The 17208-nt window shown below is 39.5% G+C and overlaps 1 protein-coding gene across 2 annotated transcripts in view; it reads right to left on the bottom strand.

Annotated features, from left to right (window-relative positions):
- Positions 1 to 3713: 3713 nt before the first annotated feature.
- cd82a (CD82 molecule a) overlaps positions 3714 to 17208 on the bottom strand; it is a 29573-nt gene continuing 16078 nt past the window's right edge. For both annotated transcript variants that reach the window (XM_017700680.2, XM_037545357.1), the window contains exons 4-9: positions 15834 to 15958; positions 13880 to 13954; positions 12704 to 12802; positions 11317 to 11490; positions 7905 to 7988; positions 3714 to 5180 (exon numbers count right to left, since the gene is read on the bottom strand). In XM_017700680.2, the coding sequence (XP_017556169.1) occupies positions 5103 to 5180; positions 7905 to 7988; positions 11317 to 11490; positions 12704 to 12802; positions 13880 to 13954; positions 15834 to 15958 (635 nt within the window). In that variant the 3' untranslated portion in view covers positions 3714 to 5102. The remainder of the gene's footprint in view (positions 5181 to 7904; positions 7989 to 11316; positions 11491 to 12703; positions 12803 to 13879; positions 13955 to 15833; positions 15959 to 17208) is intronic.

Raw genomic sequence — 17208 nt, 5'->3', positions numbered from 1 at the left:
ATGCTCATTGTCTATTTTATCAGCTCCACTTACTATATAGGTGCACTTTGTAGTTCTACAGTTACAGACTGCAGTCCATCTGTTTCTCTGATACTTTGTTAGCCCCCTTTAACCCTGTTCTTCAGTGATCAGGACCCCCATGGACCCTCACAGAGCAGGTACTATTTGGGTGGTGGGTCATTCTTATATAAAATATTATATAATAAAAAACCTACCTGCTGTATTCAAATATTGTTTTTCTTCCTGGCCGTCGACCCGCCACAAACACTACATTTTGGCTCTACATGACAAAAAGTACCCCTTTGTGTACCCCATGGTTAGAACCCTTCAATCATGTGGAACTTCTTTAAACTGTAGAAAGGTCTTCACAAAATACCTTTTTAAAAGGCCCTATCACTGAAAGGTTTGTTAAAGAGGTTCTGCCATGGCAGCACTCCAAGTAGCCCATTTTGGAGCCGTTTAAGGGTCTGTGTGTAAAATGTGCCCATGAACAGTCATGCTTGTCAGGAAAACAGGATGTAGCAGGGTATGCAGGCCGGACATGAAGGGCACTAGCAGGTGGAAGTGAGCCCTCCATTGTTGCTGGAGAGGGAGGGACAAGATCTGTCAGTTAAGGCTTTCCAGATAAAGAAGGAAAGGGCAGCCATTGTGTTGAGAGAGGAGCAATGCTGGACTCCAAGATCCCTGGAGAGTGCCAAAAATAGCTCCAGTTATTGAGGAATACTGTCATTTGGGACATAGAGGTTAACAGAGAGCCTGTCTATGTGTCATATCCTTTATAATACAATTACAGCCAGGCAGACTCTCAGTGAAAAGCAAATTAAGACCATGCAAAAGCCTCCAATTTTTGAAGATCAAAAGGTCGAGTACATTCAGAAGCAGTTTCGCTCTTTGCTACAGTGTAAACACTGTGAGGCGATAAATGCCATTGTTTCAGCAAATCAAAGGCATCCAGTGAGACTGTCTACTTGTGCACTTCAGGTCCTTTCCTCTCCAGTTTAACTGCTTTAGGCATTTTCAGTGATAAACACCTTTGCTCACATTTTCCTGAAACCCAGCACTGCCATCTAGTGGGCGACAATAGGGAATTCATGCAAGATACAGTCCTATGCAGTCATTTATCTAATTCCTAGTCAAAATTACTGTTCAGGTTATATTTAATTTTTTAGTGTTAGGAAAAAAACAGAAAACATACTTAGTAAAAAGTTACACAGAAGCCTCAACAACTAAATATGTTAGTTTTTCTACTGCTTGTGTCCACTCTCCACCTTTATTAGATTAAGTGACCCTTATTGGTCCCACAACAGGGAAATTTCACCTCCACATTTAACCCATCCGTAAAGTGAAACACCACATACACTCTAATGAGCACACTTGCCCAGAGCGGTGGGCAGCCCTATCTGCAGCGCCCGGGAAGCAGTTGGAGGTTAGGCATCTCGCTCTAGGACACTTCAGTCAGGTACCGTCAGCTCTGGGGTTCCTAACCTCCCACCTAAGACTGCCCTTTATTACACCTTCTGCTCTTTTCAGGTGTCATTCTTTCAGTTTGAAATCTGCAGGCATATGTTTCCACACCTCCAAAGTTCAGTCTTAGAAGGTGGTTGCATTTTCTGCTTTTCATGATCCACATAATCCAAATTACAAATGTAGACCATTCTGTTTGTGTTCATGTGCAAATGTGTCTTCTTTTTTGTCCGTTTTCTTTACTCAGTAACAGCTTCACAGTTACACATTCTTTCAGTAACTAAGTAGCTAACTAAATGTAACTAAGTGAAATGTAATTCGTTTCTGGACTTAAGTAGTTTTTTTTGGTGTATCTGTACTGAAATTTTTCCATTTTGGGTGACTTTTTACTTTCACTCCACTCCACAGATATTTGATATTTTCAAAGTCAAATATCTGACTTTTTCCTCCACTACATTTTGATAAATCTGTCGTTCCTTTTGGTTTCTGTGTGTATAAAAACGTAACATGTCAAAACGAAAAGCGCAAAGCAAGAACACCAATCAGGGCACAGCGGTCACTTTGTTTTGAGCTTGTTTTGACCTGTTGGTCATACCGACCCAGTGCAGCACACAGTTCAACATCAGCGCAGCAGCATAAAATTTTGGGAGAGTCTATTCAACATAACCTTGGGTGTCTCTACTTTAACTCAAGTACAAGGTTTGTGTACCTCGTCCACCACTGCTACCAGCTCTCACATGGTTGTTAGGAGTCTTCAGAACTACTTTCAATGAAAATATTGTACACAAGGAGATGTTAAATAATTCAAGTAAATCCCCAAACATTAAACAGTACCTCCCAGAGCAAAATGAATCCCAGGCACTCGTGACATGTTGAGGCCTTCATCAGGACAAACAATACAGCAAATACTTTTCCACGTTTTCCTTTCAAGTTCTCCTCTGTAATGCAAGTGAATTCAAATTTAACTAATCGCCACAAAAATTTCTCCTTAAGCCATTTTAGACTAAAAACTTACTTGTTTAGTTTAGCTTTTGGTAGTTAATGTTAATTCCCTTTAGATAAGGCTGCAGATCCAGGGGTTCATGGACATAGTGAATTGTGGGTAAACTGAGATGCTGGTGCTGCTGTCACTCACTACATGCAGTCACTCAGGTTTGTGGACGGTGGAGTGGGTGAATGCCAGTGTCTCAGGGAGCCTCCGTGTCTATGTTACCTTCTGGCTCTCTCCCTTTAGTTAGGCTGTTATATTCAGACCTGCCGGAGTCATTAGTCACACTCTGATAATTTTTTACATTTTCTGTTCTTCATAAATCCAGTCTAAACTAATTCCTAAATCTTTCCTTCCTCCGAGTTACTGACTGTCCACCGGTCCGGCCCAATACTGATGGATGTCCCACCCTCAAGTCCCCCTGTCCCCCTGATTGACCAGACTGATGGAAGTTTCTGGAACGCAGCTTCTCCACTACAGATCACATCCAAATCTATATGAACTCTAATTGTTTCCACTGTTGATTATACACACCTGAATATATTAGAACTGCGTGGATGTAAAATTGACTTTTCAATGTTTAACTTATAAGTTGTCTGACCAGTGGTAGGATGGTCCCCCCCTTTAGATGTGAGTCTTGGTCCTCCCGAGGTTTCTTCCTCCTCCAGCTCTGAGGGAGTTTTTCCTTGCCTCAGCGCTCACGGGGGTTCTGTATATTCTGTATATTATGTTCAGTGTTTTGTCTGATTCTCTGTGCTGTGATTCCCATTTTTGTAAAGCTGCTTTGTGACAACATCAGTTGTAAAAAGCGCTATATAAATAAATTTGATTTGATTTGATTTTAGACGCATATGAAAAAAGACATTTGAAGGCAAGTGAGGTGCATTTGATTAGCTGCTTGGGTGAACCGTATTGTCTCCTTGAAGGACAACATGTCAGTGAAACCTTTGGGAGCAGCTTTTGTCAGGAGGACACAGCTGTAACTCGTTGGTCTGAATAATAGAAAGATGGTGGAGTTAAAATGCCAGTAGGTGCATAAAATTAAGAAGCAGACAAACTAAATACTGATAGATTTTATACATTACTGTCAGAAGCTTTTGTGTAATTTTTTGTTAATTATGTTTCCTGCTTTTTTCTGACACTGACAAATGAGTAAAATATACTTACTGTGCATTTTGCATGGAAACTGAATAAAGCAAAAAGGTGGTCTCTGACTTTTGTTACAGAACATAAACTGTATATGAAAGACGATGACAACAAATTGGGTGAGTTCACTTTATTGTAACAGAGAGAACTTAACAGAGGTACATCGTACTGGTTTCATGATTACTTGGCTGAGTATGTTTTCCAAGTATACAAAAAGGTTTAAAACACAGACATTTTTCCTTGTACCATAAAAAGGAAGAATTATTTTCATGATCAAAATCAAAATGATTCACTTTCAGGACAACCTGCTCCATTTTTCCCTTTCAAACTAAACAAAAAAAAAAGGTGTCCTGACCACAGTCTCAGCTTCATTTTCTTTCCTCAAATAGACAAAGGTTACAAATTTCAGATCGAGAAAAATTAGAAGAACTGAAACAATCTAAGACAAACGGGAGATTTTTTAAAGTATGCATATTTTTTCCTGAAAGGAAAGAGCATCTATAGGGATCACAGTCAAGTTACAAAGCAAAGAGAAACAACCATGAAGGTTCTACTTTAACAGAACACATTGAAAGGAATCACAAGCAAGCAGTTCAGCAAAACACGTTTTGGCGAAGCAGTCAGATTAGAAGTGAAGCGAGAAAATCAGGCCTGCAGTTAGCTTTTTGGGGGGGGGGTTGCCTATGTGGCAGAATTTGGTTTATCAATAACTTTCATGTTATATTTTTCTTTAAAAAGCCAAAAAACTAAGAAACTTAAAAAGTTAAAAATATGCCCTCTGTACATAGAAAAACTGTAACTGTCAAGGAAACAACTTAGAGTGGAAAGTCTCTTATAACCTTAAAAGTGACATGCTAATTTATGATAAAAGTATATACAAACTAATAAAAACAACACAACCAAAAACAACACTGATGTACAAATTTTAAAAAAAGAACCGTCATGCAATAGATGTTAGCTTTGAGTCTGACTGCTGTAAATAATGAACACCAAAAGCACGCTGAACAGCCTCAGCATGAAGACCAGCAGTGTGGCATTAAGAGATTATGGAGCGGCTGTAGAACCAGTCATAAGCCTTTCGTTCCTTCATGTGGGCAGGTCCCACGCGCCACCATCCTGGCTCTGTGTCACAATGTTTCTGACAGCACCTCAGAAATGGCACTGAATACGCAGATCTTGTGCCTATAGACGTTTCTTAAAACTCTAAACCAGAAAGCGTAGATTTTACCTAACTGCTGAATTCTATAATACAATATTCAAGAAATCTGCAGACTTGGTGGGTTTAAATTACTTTTCAGATGAGCCACTATTGCGTAGGACCAAAAAAATAGAGAATTTTCACTATCCAAGTGATAGCTTTCCATAAACTTCTAATCCAGAATAAAGCTAACTTTTTTGGGTGCTTTTAATGTGGTACTTCTTCTGAGCAAGTAAACTATAAAGAGAATCAATATACTGGATGTATGAGAATTTGTGAGCATGTGCACATGTGTTTTTATCTTCCTCAATACTTTGGCACTTTGGTGTAGTCTTCTTGGTGTACACTCTTACAGAGTCCCATGGAGAGGATCATGCCAAGAAGCTGTGGGAGGAACATTAGTTAGCCATTAGTCAGTGTGTTGAGTCGAGGCTGGAAATTTGGCAAACGGATGGAGCAATTTTCCACTCCAAAAAAGAATGCCGCTGCATTACATTTGACACAGCATGAAGTGACAGTAAAATTATAGAGGTATAAACACCAAATCAGGAATAACATTATGACCACCTCCTTGTTTCTACGCTCACTGTCCGTTTTATTAGCTCCACTTACTATATAGGTGCACTTTGTAGTTCTACAGTTACAGACTGTAGTCCATCTGTCACTTTGTTAGCCCCCTTTTACCCTGTTCTTCAGTGGTCAGGACCTCCATGGACCCTCACAGAGCAGGTACTATTTGGGATGTGGATCATTCTCAGTACTGCAGTGACACTGGCATGATGGTGGTGTGTTAGTGTGTGTTGCGCTGGTCTGAGTGGATCAGACACAGCAGTGCTGCTGGAGTTTTTAAACACCTCAGTGTCTCTGCTGGACTGAGAATAGTCCAGCCATGAGCATCCTGTGGGCAGCGTCCTGTGACCACTGATGAAGGACTAGAGAATGACCAACACAAACTGTGCAGCAGTAGATGAGCTGTGAGCTGACACAGTATTAAAAACTCCAGCAGCACTGCTGTGTCTGATCCACTCAGATCAGCACAACACACCACCACCACATCAGTGTTACTGCAGTGCTGAGAATGATCCACCACCTAAATTGTACCTGCTCTGTCAGGGTCCATGGGGGTCCTGACCACTGAAGAACAGGGTAAAAGGGGGCTAACAAAGTATCAGAGAAACAGATGGACTACAGGCTGTGGCTGTAGTAAGTAAGTTCAGCTGATAAAATGGACAATGAGCGTAGAAACAAAGAGGTGGTCATAATGTTATGCCTGATTGCCTGACTGTGCCCCGGTGGCGCTGCAGTAATGTCATGGGCCACCGATCCGTCGAACTACAAATTGCACCTATATAGCAAGTGGAGCTGATTGTTGGCACCCCTTCATTTAGTACTTTGAACAGTCTCCCTCTGCCAAAATAACTCTGTGTTTTCTTCTATAATGCTTAATGAGACTGAACAAATCCATGGCAAAGGATCTTAGACTATTCCTACATACAGAACCTCTCCAGATCCTTCATACTCTGAGATCCACACTGTAGCCTTTCCTTTCTCTGCTCATCCCAAAGGTTTTCTATGGGATTTAGGTCAGGGGACTGGCCATTGGAAATTCTGTGATCAGTGAAGCATTTTTGTGTAGATTTTGAGGTGTGTTTTGGATCATTGTCCTGTAGGAACATCCAAACTATAGCCCTTGTTTGTTGGTCTTTGACAGCAATGGCTTCTTCTGGCACCCCCAAACAAGCTGTAGCGTTTGATTGTGATTTGGGAGACGTTCTGATTCAAAGAACTAAATAATGTCTATTTCCCCATCTACAATGCTTTGTCCACTCAAACCATCCTTCTCACTGAGCAGCGTAAAAATTTGGGAGAGACTATTCAACATAAATGATGAACTAACCTAACTTTGTGTAAATAGAGCACAATATAGAAATATGTCCACATATGCAGTCGTGACTGACATGTCTTTTTTCTGAATTTCTACAAACACCATTTCATTTTATAGTAAATTAGTTTGGGCTGGTTTATGTTTATGAACAGAGACCTACAGATCAATATAGTAAAGGAAACTCATTTGTGATCCTGAGTTCAAAGCCCGTTTTTATTAAACTTAAACTTGGAACTAAGTTGTAAATAAATCTTAAACTGAAACTTTGCCTTTTTTAAAAAAGTTATTTCAGATCCACTCGGTTCTACCTGATGGAAACTGTTTGCCTTCAGTGTTTTGTGCTTATGATCATTTTAATAAACATCAGTGTCACTAATTAATGACATTCTATTAAAAGACTGGTTTACCAAGAGAGACACTGGAGGATTTACACCTAAAATGAGTTCATGAAGCAAGTCTTGTTATAAAAATGATAACAAGACATCAGAGCCATAATTAATCTTTTAGTACTTTTACTTTGATACTTAAGTACATTTGAAGGCAAATACTTTAGTACTTTTACTCAAGTGGAGGAACTTCTACTTTTAGTGGAGTAATATTTTACCTTGGGTGTCTCTACTTTAACTCAAGGACATGGTTTGTGTACTTCATTCACCACTGATGGGGTCAGACATACATCCTCTTCCCAGCAGATTCTTAACATCTCCACTAGTTTTAAACTTTTTAAGTATTGACCTGATAGTGTAAATGGACATTTTGACCTGTTTAGCTATTTGTTTGTAGCCATTCCTTAATTTATGCAGCTCAACAACCTTTTGTCATACATCACTGCTGTATTCTCTGGTCTTTCTCATGACGATGGATGACAGGGAATTCGGCTTATAGATGTTTCATCTATAATTTCATATACATTCCCCCAGTGAAACAGAAGTCATAGCTGACCATTTGAGTGTTCATAATAAAATATAAAATATGGATGGGAATATACTTCAGTTACATTTCACTCTTAAGACTTTCTAGGGATGCCAACAATATTATATACCTCAACTCAACATATATATTATACCTTAAATAATGCTTCAATTTTTGCTAATATTTTGAATTAAACATATGAAGGAGAAGTAACTAAGAATGTTTTTTACAGCTCATTTTGCTCATAATTACCAGGGGTGTCAAAATTTGTGGAGGGCACAGTAGGTTAGTGAAGAAGGGATATGGAATACCTCAATAACGGCCACCCCGAGGCAGATTCCTAGAATAACTCCGTAGTTTGTGAAGAGCCAGCTCTCCACACTAGACATGCAGCCCTAAAGGGGTAAAAGAGATAAGACACACTTCCATTAAATACAGGGTGCCAGGCTAGATACAGCACCTTTTTTAGTTAATCCAGCACCTTATTCACATGTTACATTCACTCACACAATAACCTACATAATATATATATTCTACAGGATTAGTTGAAACTGTGGTCCCACAGTAATACACTTACAAACATCTATTTAAACCCAAGGCATTAATTGAGATAGCATTAAGCTAAATATATTCAAAATCATCATATACTGGGTAATTTCTACTGAGAAGTGCCTGTCCAAAACCCTAACCCCAAATTTCAACTTGTGAAATTAATCCTTAATATTTTTTTCATTATTATATCTTTATTGCAATTTTTTTTTTTTTGTCTGTTGTTACTTTGTTGTCTTTTTGATGTATTTTAAAGTTGAATTTTTTTTATTTCATCACAAGTTGAATTAAAAAACAAAAACAGAACAAAAAAAAGCCTTGTTAATAAAAATGTGATGTGTTCATGCCATAACTGAAAGACAGAGGTATAGTCCATAGGTGGAGCCTTATTTTAGCCACACCTCTGCATTTTAGAGCAAGTGAGACCGTTTCCTTGTCCCTCATAGTCATATGGTGAGCAATCAGATGTAACAGTTTTGACATAAAGGTGTTTAATGTCTCAAGATCAGTGTGTGGGATAAAGAAAAACACATTCTTTGGTGTGCCTGCTAGGTCACATATTTGGTAAAGTTTTGTTAGTGACAAAAAGCACTGTTCAATCATTTGTTTTAATAAAGCATTTACTTTTCTGTCTCTCCACAGGAGTCACTGGTGTTACTCATCGTTTTACACATAATAAAGGAAACACCAGAGACATATTTACTGAAAAATGCATTTTACAAAATAACTGCTACACAACATCAAACCACATGCTGTCAATTATGGAATGTCCACAAAATTTGGAATTTAATCCATTTGTATTCTATTTTTTAAACAATTACCTCAGAATAAATTCGGTCACACCAGTGACTGCAGCTAAAAGCTTCATATGAAATCATGAGCTAAATGAGAAAATCTCTGATAACTGAAAGACACAGTGGACTCAGCATGAGTTTTTCTTCATAGATTCTCAGAAAACAGGGAAAAGGAAGTCGAGTGATATCATCAGTGTGACATTTCAAAATGAGAGATTTTTAGTGACGTGGGAACACCACATGACTCCTGGGGACCACAACTTTCATTATGTAATTTATATTATTTACTTGGCATTTGTTTTCTTTATGTCATTTCATTTATATATTCCATAGCGATGTATAGATTATTGCAGTTAAAATTTTTAGCAGAAAATATGGCCTCATCCGTTACACATGACTGTGAGGACGAGCTCTTTGGTGGTGCTTAGAATTCTACATAATTGATTGCTAAATTGAGGCTCAAGAAGGTGTAATTGTTTAATAACTTGTTTTATTTTAAAATAGAAATGAAATGTAACCTGATATGTTTTTCAAGTGTAATATATCGGTAAACATCAGGAACCCAAAAATGGATGTTACCATAGAATGACTATATAGGGTCACTAAAAGCAAAAAGATTTTAGTTTGAAGTCCAAGTGAGGTTAAAGTCTGAAATGTGTTGAAACTCTGACTTTGATTCTATATAATATGCCATATACATCATAACAGAATGACAGCAAGACAACTAAAAGCAGCGCGCTGAGCCACATCCTAACAATAGCAGGAACGCACTTTTTGGTCGTGTAGTGAGAGAAACGATAACAAACCAACCATTTACCACTCACTAATGCGCCACAACTGCTGTTACAGTTCCTCCCTCAAATAACTCACATTTTAAGCTTACATTGTGAGTTTGAAGGGATGTAAACAAGACTACTGACTGGCAACCACAACACACCCAATCCAGCTAATCAGGAACATCAAGTATTTCATTTGAAAGCTTAGTGTGTAATATTGAAGTGGTATGTTCATTAAAGCAGATCTTGATCAAACATTTCAAGGCTTTTCTTTTTACTCACCATGGAATATAAGCTACCAAATAAGGATGTAAAATGTATGCATTAACCTAAAGGTACTGATTCAACAGCATACATTTTGGAATGTTAGAATCGATTATAATAATATTTAGAGATGGCATTTCGGTATTGATGGGTATCAGTATCGAGCCGATACCAGCAGACAATGGTCAATCGGTAGTCAAAAATACTACAAAGAATTAGTCTTTCTATTTCAGGGAAGAGCTACAGTCTGTGGTAGATAACCAGCTAACAGAGTCTTACATTACCAGAGGTAGCCGGCATAGTTTATCTCACTTTTAAATATCCCAGATAGTCTTTTACATAAGAAAAGTGGAGTCTGCTACAGTAAAGGAACTTTGCTGACTATATCCAAGCTGAATTTTAGGGCACAGGGATGTAAAGATGAGATGGAATATAAAGATTTAAACCAAGAGCTCTTTAACCTCTTATTCTCCAGGGTATATTTTGGTTTGTCCACCTGAATTCACATGACCAAATCGTAAGGCAAATTATTCAGTAACTGCATGAAATAAATGCAAATTTAAATTTTTTGTTAAAAATCACCCCTCAAATGAACAGAACGTGTTTTTTGATCTACACATATCGCTAAATGCTTACAACTTACTGCTGAAAGCCAAAAATCTTAGACACTCTTTGTATTATTTTATTAAAAAATATAATTTTACAGAACAGATCACCAAAGAGATGCCATCTGTTTATAGTTTATAGCCCAGATTTGGGGAAAAATGGGTCGACTTCTTTTATTATAAGTTCAGCTTCTTTTATTATAAGGGTTTAAAATGACATCACCATCTATTTGACTGGAAAGAAGAGTTACAGCCTCATATGACACCCACCTTCTGAAGGTAGCTTTTGAAATATGAAAGTTATGAAGAATATGATGAAGACCATCTGTGGTCTCGAGGAGTTTAAGAGACTACACCAATATGATGTTCAAATGTAACCAAATGCAATCACAATAACAACACATTGTTAAAAAGCAAACCCCTCCCAATCAAATCTATGCAGGGGGTATCTGAAATGAGTGTTATCATGCCATGTCTAAAAGAATGTTTAAAATTCAGCTTTCAGAAACCCACATGAGAACATTGCATTTATAAGCACCCGATTACCACACTCAAAAAGCCCCCACATTTACAGTTAATGTCTGTCTCAAAACCCACTTAATATTTTATTAGGTTTATAAGTTAAATATGACATTAAGTCCTTAAGCTTTCAGTTCACTCATTTCTGTATTTTAAAATAATAATTTTCTAAAGAAGTGAAATCATTGTGAGGTCAAATATTTATACCCCTCATACCGTGTCATAAATGGGCCAGTCAGGAGATTGGGCCTCGCAGAAGCCGCTGTCTGTGCCGTTATCTTCAGTGATGGAGGAGTTGCGGCAGGAGCAGGGGTAAAGCATCTGAGAACTGTTCACAATCACAGGGTTATCCAGCCAGTCTCCGTGCCCGCTCCAGCCACAGCACTGCATCTGTGACCACAAAAGACACAAAGCGGAGAGAAGCTCAGAGTAAGGGCTCACAGAGCCCCATTGGCTTTTGAAGTCAGTTCAGTTTTATGTGTTGCTGTCTTTTTTTAATTTTAATTAAAGCAGGTGTACACAACTAGTCTAAAACTCTTAACTGTTAAAGTATTTGCTAATACATTATATAATATATAATATACAGGGAGTACACCCCTCACATTTCTGCAAATATTTCATTATACCTTTTCATGGGACGACACTATAGAAATGAAACTGAAAATAACTTAAAGTAGTCAGTGTACAGCTTTTATAGCAGTACAGATTTACTGTCCTCTGAAAAGAACTCAACACACAGCCATTAGTGTCTAAATAGCTGGCAACACAAGTGAGTCCACCTCTCAGTGAACATGTCCAAATTGTGCGCAGTTGTGTCGTCGTCCCTCCCTGGTGTCATGTGATTCTAAGCGTTACAAAATTCCAGGTGTAAATGGGGAGCAGGGCTGTTAAATTTGGTGTCTTGGGTATAATTCGCTCATACTGGCCACTGGATATTCAACATGACACCTCATGACAAAGAACTCTCTGAGGATGAGAGAAATAGAATTGTTGCTCTCCACAAAGATGGCCTAGGCTATAAGAAGACTGCTAACACCCTGAAACAGCTATAGCACGGTGGCCAAGGTCATACAGCAGTATAATGTTTATTAGTTAATCTAACACACTGATCACAAAATGTCCTATCTAAAGAAATCATTCACAATGCTTTAATAGCTTTTGAATTCTAGTACAGGCTGATGACAAAGAAGGTTGGTTAGTGTAGTGGTTAACACCTTTGCCTTCTACGCTGTAGACTGGGGTTCAATCCCCCACCAGGGCAAGCACCCTACACTATACCAATAAGGGTCCTTGGGCAAGACTCCTAACACCACCTTGGCCTACCTGTGTAAAATGATCAAATTGTAAGTCGCTCTGGATAAGAGCGTCAGCCAAATGTCGTAAATGTAAATGTAAGACAGTTTCTGTTTCCCTTTCCCTGACATTTAGTGTCATCCTCCCTGACCATTATCTACAGCAAGCGCTTCAACATTCCAAAAGCATAGCCTCACATAATAACAGTGTGTTTATCGACGTGATACATGGTAACTGCCATCTGGTACTTCTCTAACACCCACAGTGAACTGAAGACAATCTGCAATTTGCATGTCCATTCTGCACTCACATTCCTCTGGATGTAGTCCCAGGCCAGCTCCGTCGTCTTGTTCTGTCCATGGTAGTTCTGCAGGATTTTGATCACGATGTTGGATGTCTCAGTCCTCAGCTGAGAAAGAGAAAACCGAGGCTGAATTTGCAGGCATTACAGTAGGTGAACACCTGTGTCAACTTAACACTGAACCATTTTGAAGCATATTGTACCGACATACTTCTGGTCCCATGCACAAAACTACGCAAATCAAAGTTCACCCACAGAGCGAACTGCCCAACGCAATGGAATTCAAAGGAGAACTGGTTTGACTTGTGTTTTCCTAACTTCAGGTGCCTCACGACCAGAGATTCACCTTTGCTGACTAAGGAACTGGAAAAGCCATTTAATAACTGTCATCATAAACTTCATTCTTCCTTCTGCCATAGACATGCTCCATCCAACACAAGCCTGCCTCAGATGTGAACATGAGAGAAAAAAAGTATTTATATTGGAAAACCAGCTCTCCCGCTCTATAGTTATGTTTGTCTAGTCTTCACTTGGCTGGGGAAGATCTTGCCTTTCAATCCAAGTCTTTCTTTAACGGCTGAATAAATCAGTGTCTCCAAGCTAAACTCCTGCTTTACTGCATATCAGATGCTTCCCTTCAGCTTTGCAGGGAGACAAGCAGTTGGCAGAGTTACACTAACCCAGTTTCTTGTTTGTGTTTGTGTGTGTGTGTGTGTGTGTGTGTGTGTGTGTGTGTGTGTGTGTGTGTGTGTATATATATATATATATATATATATATATATACATACTGTTCCTCACCTTCCTGGGGCCTCACTGAACTCTACTACTCTACTACTGTCAGTAACATTGATCACAAATCATACAGCTCTGAAAGTGATCAAGGCCCATTTGCAAAAACACAATGGCTAATATCCAGCTGCCTCCTGAAGACTCCAGTGTAACAACCTGCACATGCAAAAGGGGGCAGTGTGCCTTTATGTTCTGGTGGCTCTCAAGGTCTATTGCTTTGTTCGAGAAACAAACTCTGGCAAAAGAACTCTGTGAATGCTGGAAAATCCTCTACTGTGACCCCATAACCTCTCCAACTGATACACATGTGGACCATATGTATTTTTGTTTCTGAGGAATATCTCAAGGTCTTCTGAGGCCAATTATTAAAAACAGCTTTAATTTGACATAACTCACCACATCCCGCTGGAAATAGATGAGAATAGCTGCAGCCACCTGAGCGATGAGTATGAGGAGCAGGCAAGTAAAGTACTGCCAAACACAAACAAATGATTAGCATTCAGGTTCTGCCATGGTGGAAAACTGCTAGCACACAAACATCTGCACACATAGATTCTGAAACAGAAAGTCTTATTTGTAAGTAAATCTACTTAGCATCCCTGACAGCAAGTATATCGCTGTTGACAGAAGAAAACCTTGTCTCTTCAAAATGGTAACTTTACAGGAGAAGGAAAAAACCTTACTTTTAACATGAGTCAAAAGAACCAGAATGTTTTCCAAGTCATTTTGGTTCATTTCTTTTAGTCCATTCATAATGAAATGTAAACACGATGTAAAATAAACAAAAATGTAAAAGTCAAAAACTGAAAAATGTCAAAAATGGAGTAATGAGGTTTTCTTCCGACAACAGCAATATATTGGTGGTCCACTGGATTATTAACGGCAGAACCCCGTTGACTGTATGCCACTGCTGGTCCACCCTCTGACCACCTGGATTATTGTCCTACTTACAAGGTCTAACTAGAATGATAAATGAGCAATGAAAAGTGGCATCTTGTCTAATGCTCTGCTTAGCCACCAGTGGGCCACCTGGAAAACACTGCACAAAAAGCCAGTGGGCTGCCAGCTTTGCCATCAGTAAGCCAACAGTGGCCTGCTATGCCCTTGCTATCTGGGATCATGTGACAACAGATGACTAGTGTTCCATGAAGCACCCCATGTGACATAGGCCTAGTATTTGCATGACTTGTGCAAAGCCATGTTTGGTGGCTTTAGTTTAGCGCTGGAGCTACGAGGCTAATGCTGCTAACAAACACTAGAAGTCAATTATCACTCAAATCAGTAGCCACAAATACATCCCCAAAACTTCTATGAACCAGCTCAAACTGCATCCAGGTTTTCATTACAAACAGGTGTTGTGCAGATTCTCGACTCCTCCATAGAATCTGGTTCCCCTTCGCTTATGCTCATGTCACACAGGGATATGAACTCTAGATTATATCCATGATTTCTGTAGTTTTCATTTATAAACACATCTTCAGTTAGAACACTCAAGATTAAGGGGGAATTACATTCAAAGTTATGTATAATTAAATGCTCAAGATGTAAACAAAGTCATTCAGAGTGGACTGATGTGAAATGCACCATCATAGAGAAACAGAGAATCAAAAATGACCACAGCGATGGTAATAGGAACCAGATGTCAGAGGTGGTTAATGCCTCTAAAACTTACCTCCCAGAAAACCATTACACAAAAGGGTAACAAATGCAGTGCCTGATGTTGCAGACATTCTTTGAGAGACGTTGACCTAAAACTTATTTTTATAAATCTATTCACAAAACTTTTTTTTCTATGTTACTATTATCAACATTACATATAAAATCTATACATAAATTACGTGTGTATGAAATATGTCAAATATAAAGACATATGTAGGTTTATAGACCATTTTGGCTGTATTTGCACTGGAGACATCACAACGCCTGGGACAGAAATCAGAGTTGGTATCATTTCACATCAAACCACTCTGAATTACTTTGTGTACACCCACTTTAACACACACACACACACATTCTCTAAGCAGCTTATCCTGCTGGGTCATTGGGGAGGCGCTAGAGCCTATCCCAACGCTCACTGAGCGGAAGGCTGAAAACACTGAACAGGGCAGAAAGACAGTCAGAGTCACACACACCCAAACACCTAGGGGCAATTTAGAATCTCCTATTCGCCTGACTGCATGTCTTTGGACTGTGGGAGGAAACCGGAATATAATTACCAACGCAGTGTCTGTTAGCAATGTTAGCCTCCTAGGTCTGGTGTAAAACTACAGAAGCAAAATTGCATACATTTGATTTTTCACTGAAACATTACATTATTGAGAGAATATTTCCATGCATCAGTGTGTCTTACCAGACCCAGCAGGCAGCGGACCTCATATATGGCTCCCAGACAGCCCAGAAAGCCCATGAGCATGGAGAAGGAGCCCACACCAATCAGAATGTAGGAGCCCACCTTCAGTGCCGTAGATGAGTCCTCTGCAGAGAAATACTGGCACTCAGTGCAGTTCAAGTGCTTTCAAAACACTGGGAGAAAAAGGATGGATGAAAGAAAAGAAACTACTGTGCAAGATTTTTTTAAAGGTTTTGTTTTGATTTCAGGCCTGACTTTTTTGACCACCTTGGCTATCAATCTTCCCTCATCTCCTTTACTTTTTACAACTAGCAAAAACAGCTATAGTAAAATAATATATTGAAATGTCCCACTCCAACAGTACCAGATGATCCTATTACAGCCACATTTTTATTGCAAATATTTCAGCTGCAGCTAAGGCCAAAACCATTCACTCTGCTGCAGGGTCCTGCCAGCGATCGCGTCTGACTTAGTCATGCTTAAGCCTGGAGCAACACTGTCAGCTTGGACCAGAAAGACACTGTCTGGATGCCATGGAGTGCTTCTCTGGACACAGATTAAGCTCTAAATCACACTATCAGTAGGGAATCACCAGTGAAAATCTTCTGAAAAGTCTCAGTCTATGCTTAGTCTGTGTCTGAAAACACTACATGTACGTGTGTTTAAGACAGGTTTGGCATTTCCGTAAGAATCTGTCATTATTGTGAACAGACAGCATGACAGTGAGGCTCACAGCCAGCAATTCTGTGGTTTCAGCTTTTAGAGGTCAGAACATTCTCAGAATGTGTCCTGGTCCAGCTTCAAAAAGGCCTACACAGGCTGTCAGCACACCAGACTGAGGACCCTCTGTCTCAGTCTTACAAACCAGCCGGCAACACCGTGGTGGCTACACAGCAAAAACAACATCACCGCAGGCAGCCCCTCTGAACAATAGCACAGTGTACAGTAGCCCTGTGAAAGCTGCAAGTGAGTTGGTGTGACAATGGCTTGCACCAGACATAATAGCACGTCAGTTGACCTGATGTAACCAGCAGTGCCTGCTATCTCATTCTCCAGCATGACCGCATGTGCCACAAAGATCACATCAATGGCTAAATCAATCACAGTAATGAGTCAAGAAAGCCTTATCTAACGCTTTCACTGATCAACACATTCCAACCTTAAATCACTGGAAAACATTTGAATGGAGTGCTATGCCTTGGGGGAATCTTCTTCAAACCAGTCACTGAAAGGAGGAGAGCTGCTGATCACATTCAATGTCCACTAAACAAACTAATTCACAGCTCGACTGGCATGTGGACTCTAGTCCGCAACCATCTCAGCCTCATTTGTCCTGGTGAAAGAGGTCTGCATTAGGTCAGTCTGAAGAGCTGAG

Source organism: Pygocentrus nattereri, chromosome 15, assembly GCF_015220715.1.
Source record: "Pygocentrus nattereri isolate fPygNat1 chromosome 15, fPygNat1.pri, whole genome shotgun sequence".
Lineage (NCBI taxonomy): Eukaryota > Metazoa > Chordata > Actinopteri > Characiformes > Serrasalmidae > Pygocentrus > Pygocentrus nattereri.
Note: the sequence above shows the minus strand (reverse complement) of the source record. Positions and strands in the feature narration are given on the sequence as shown.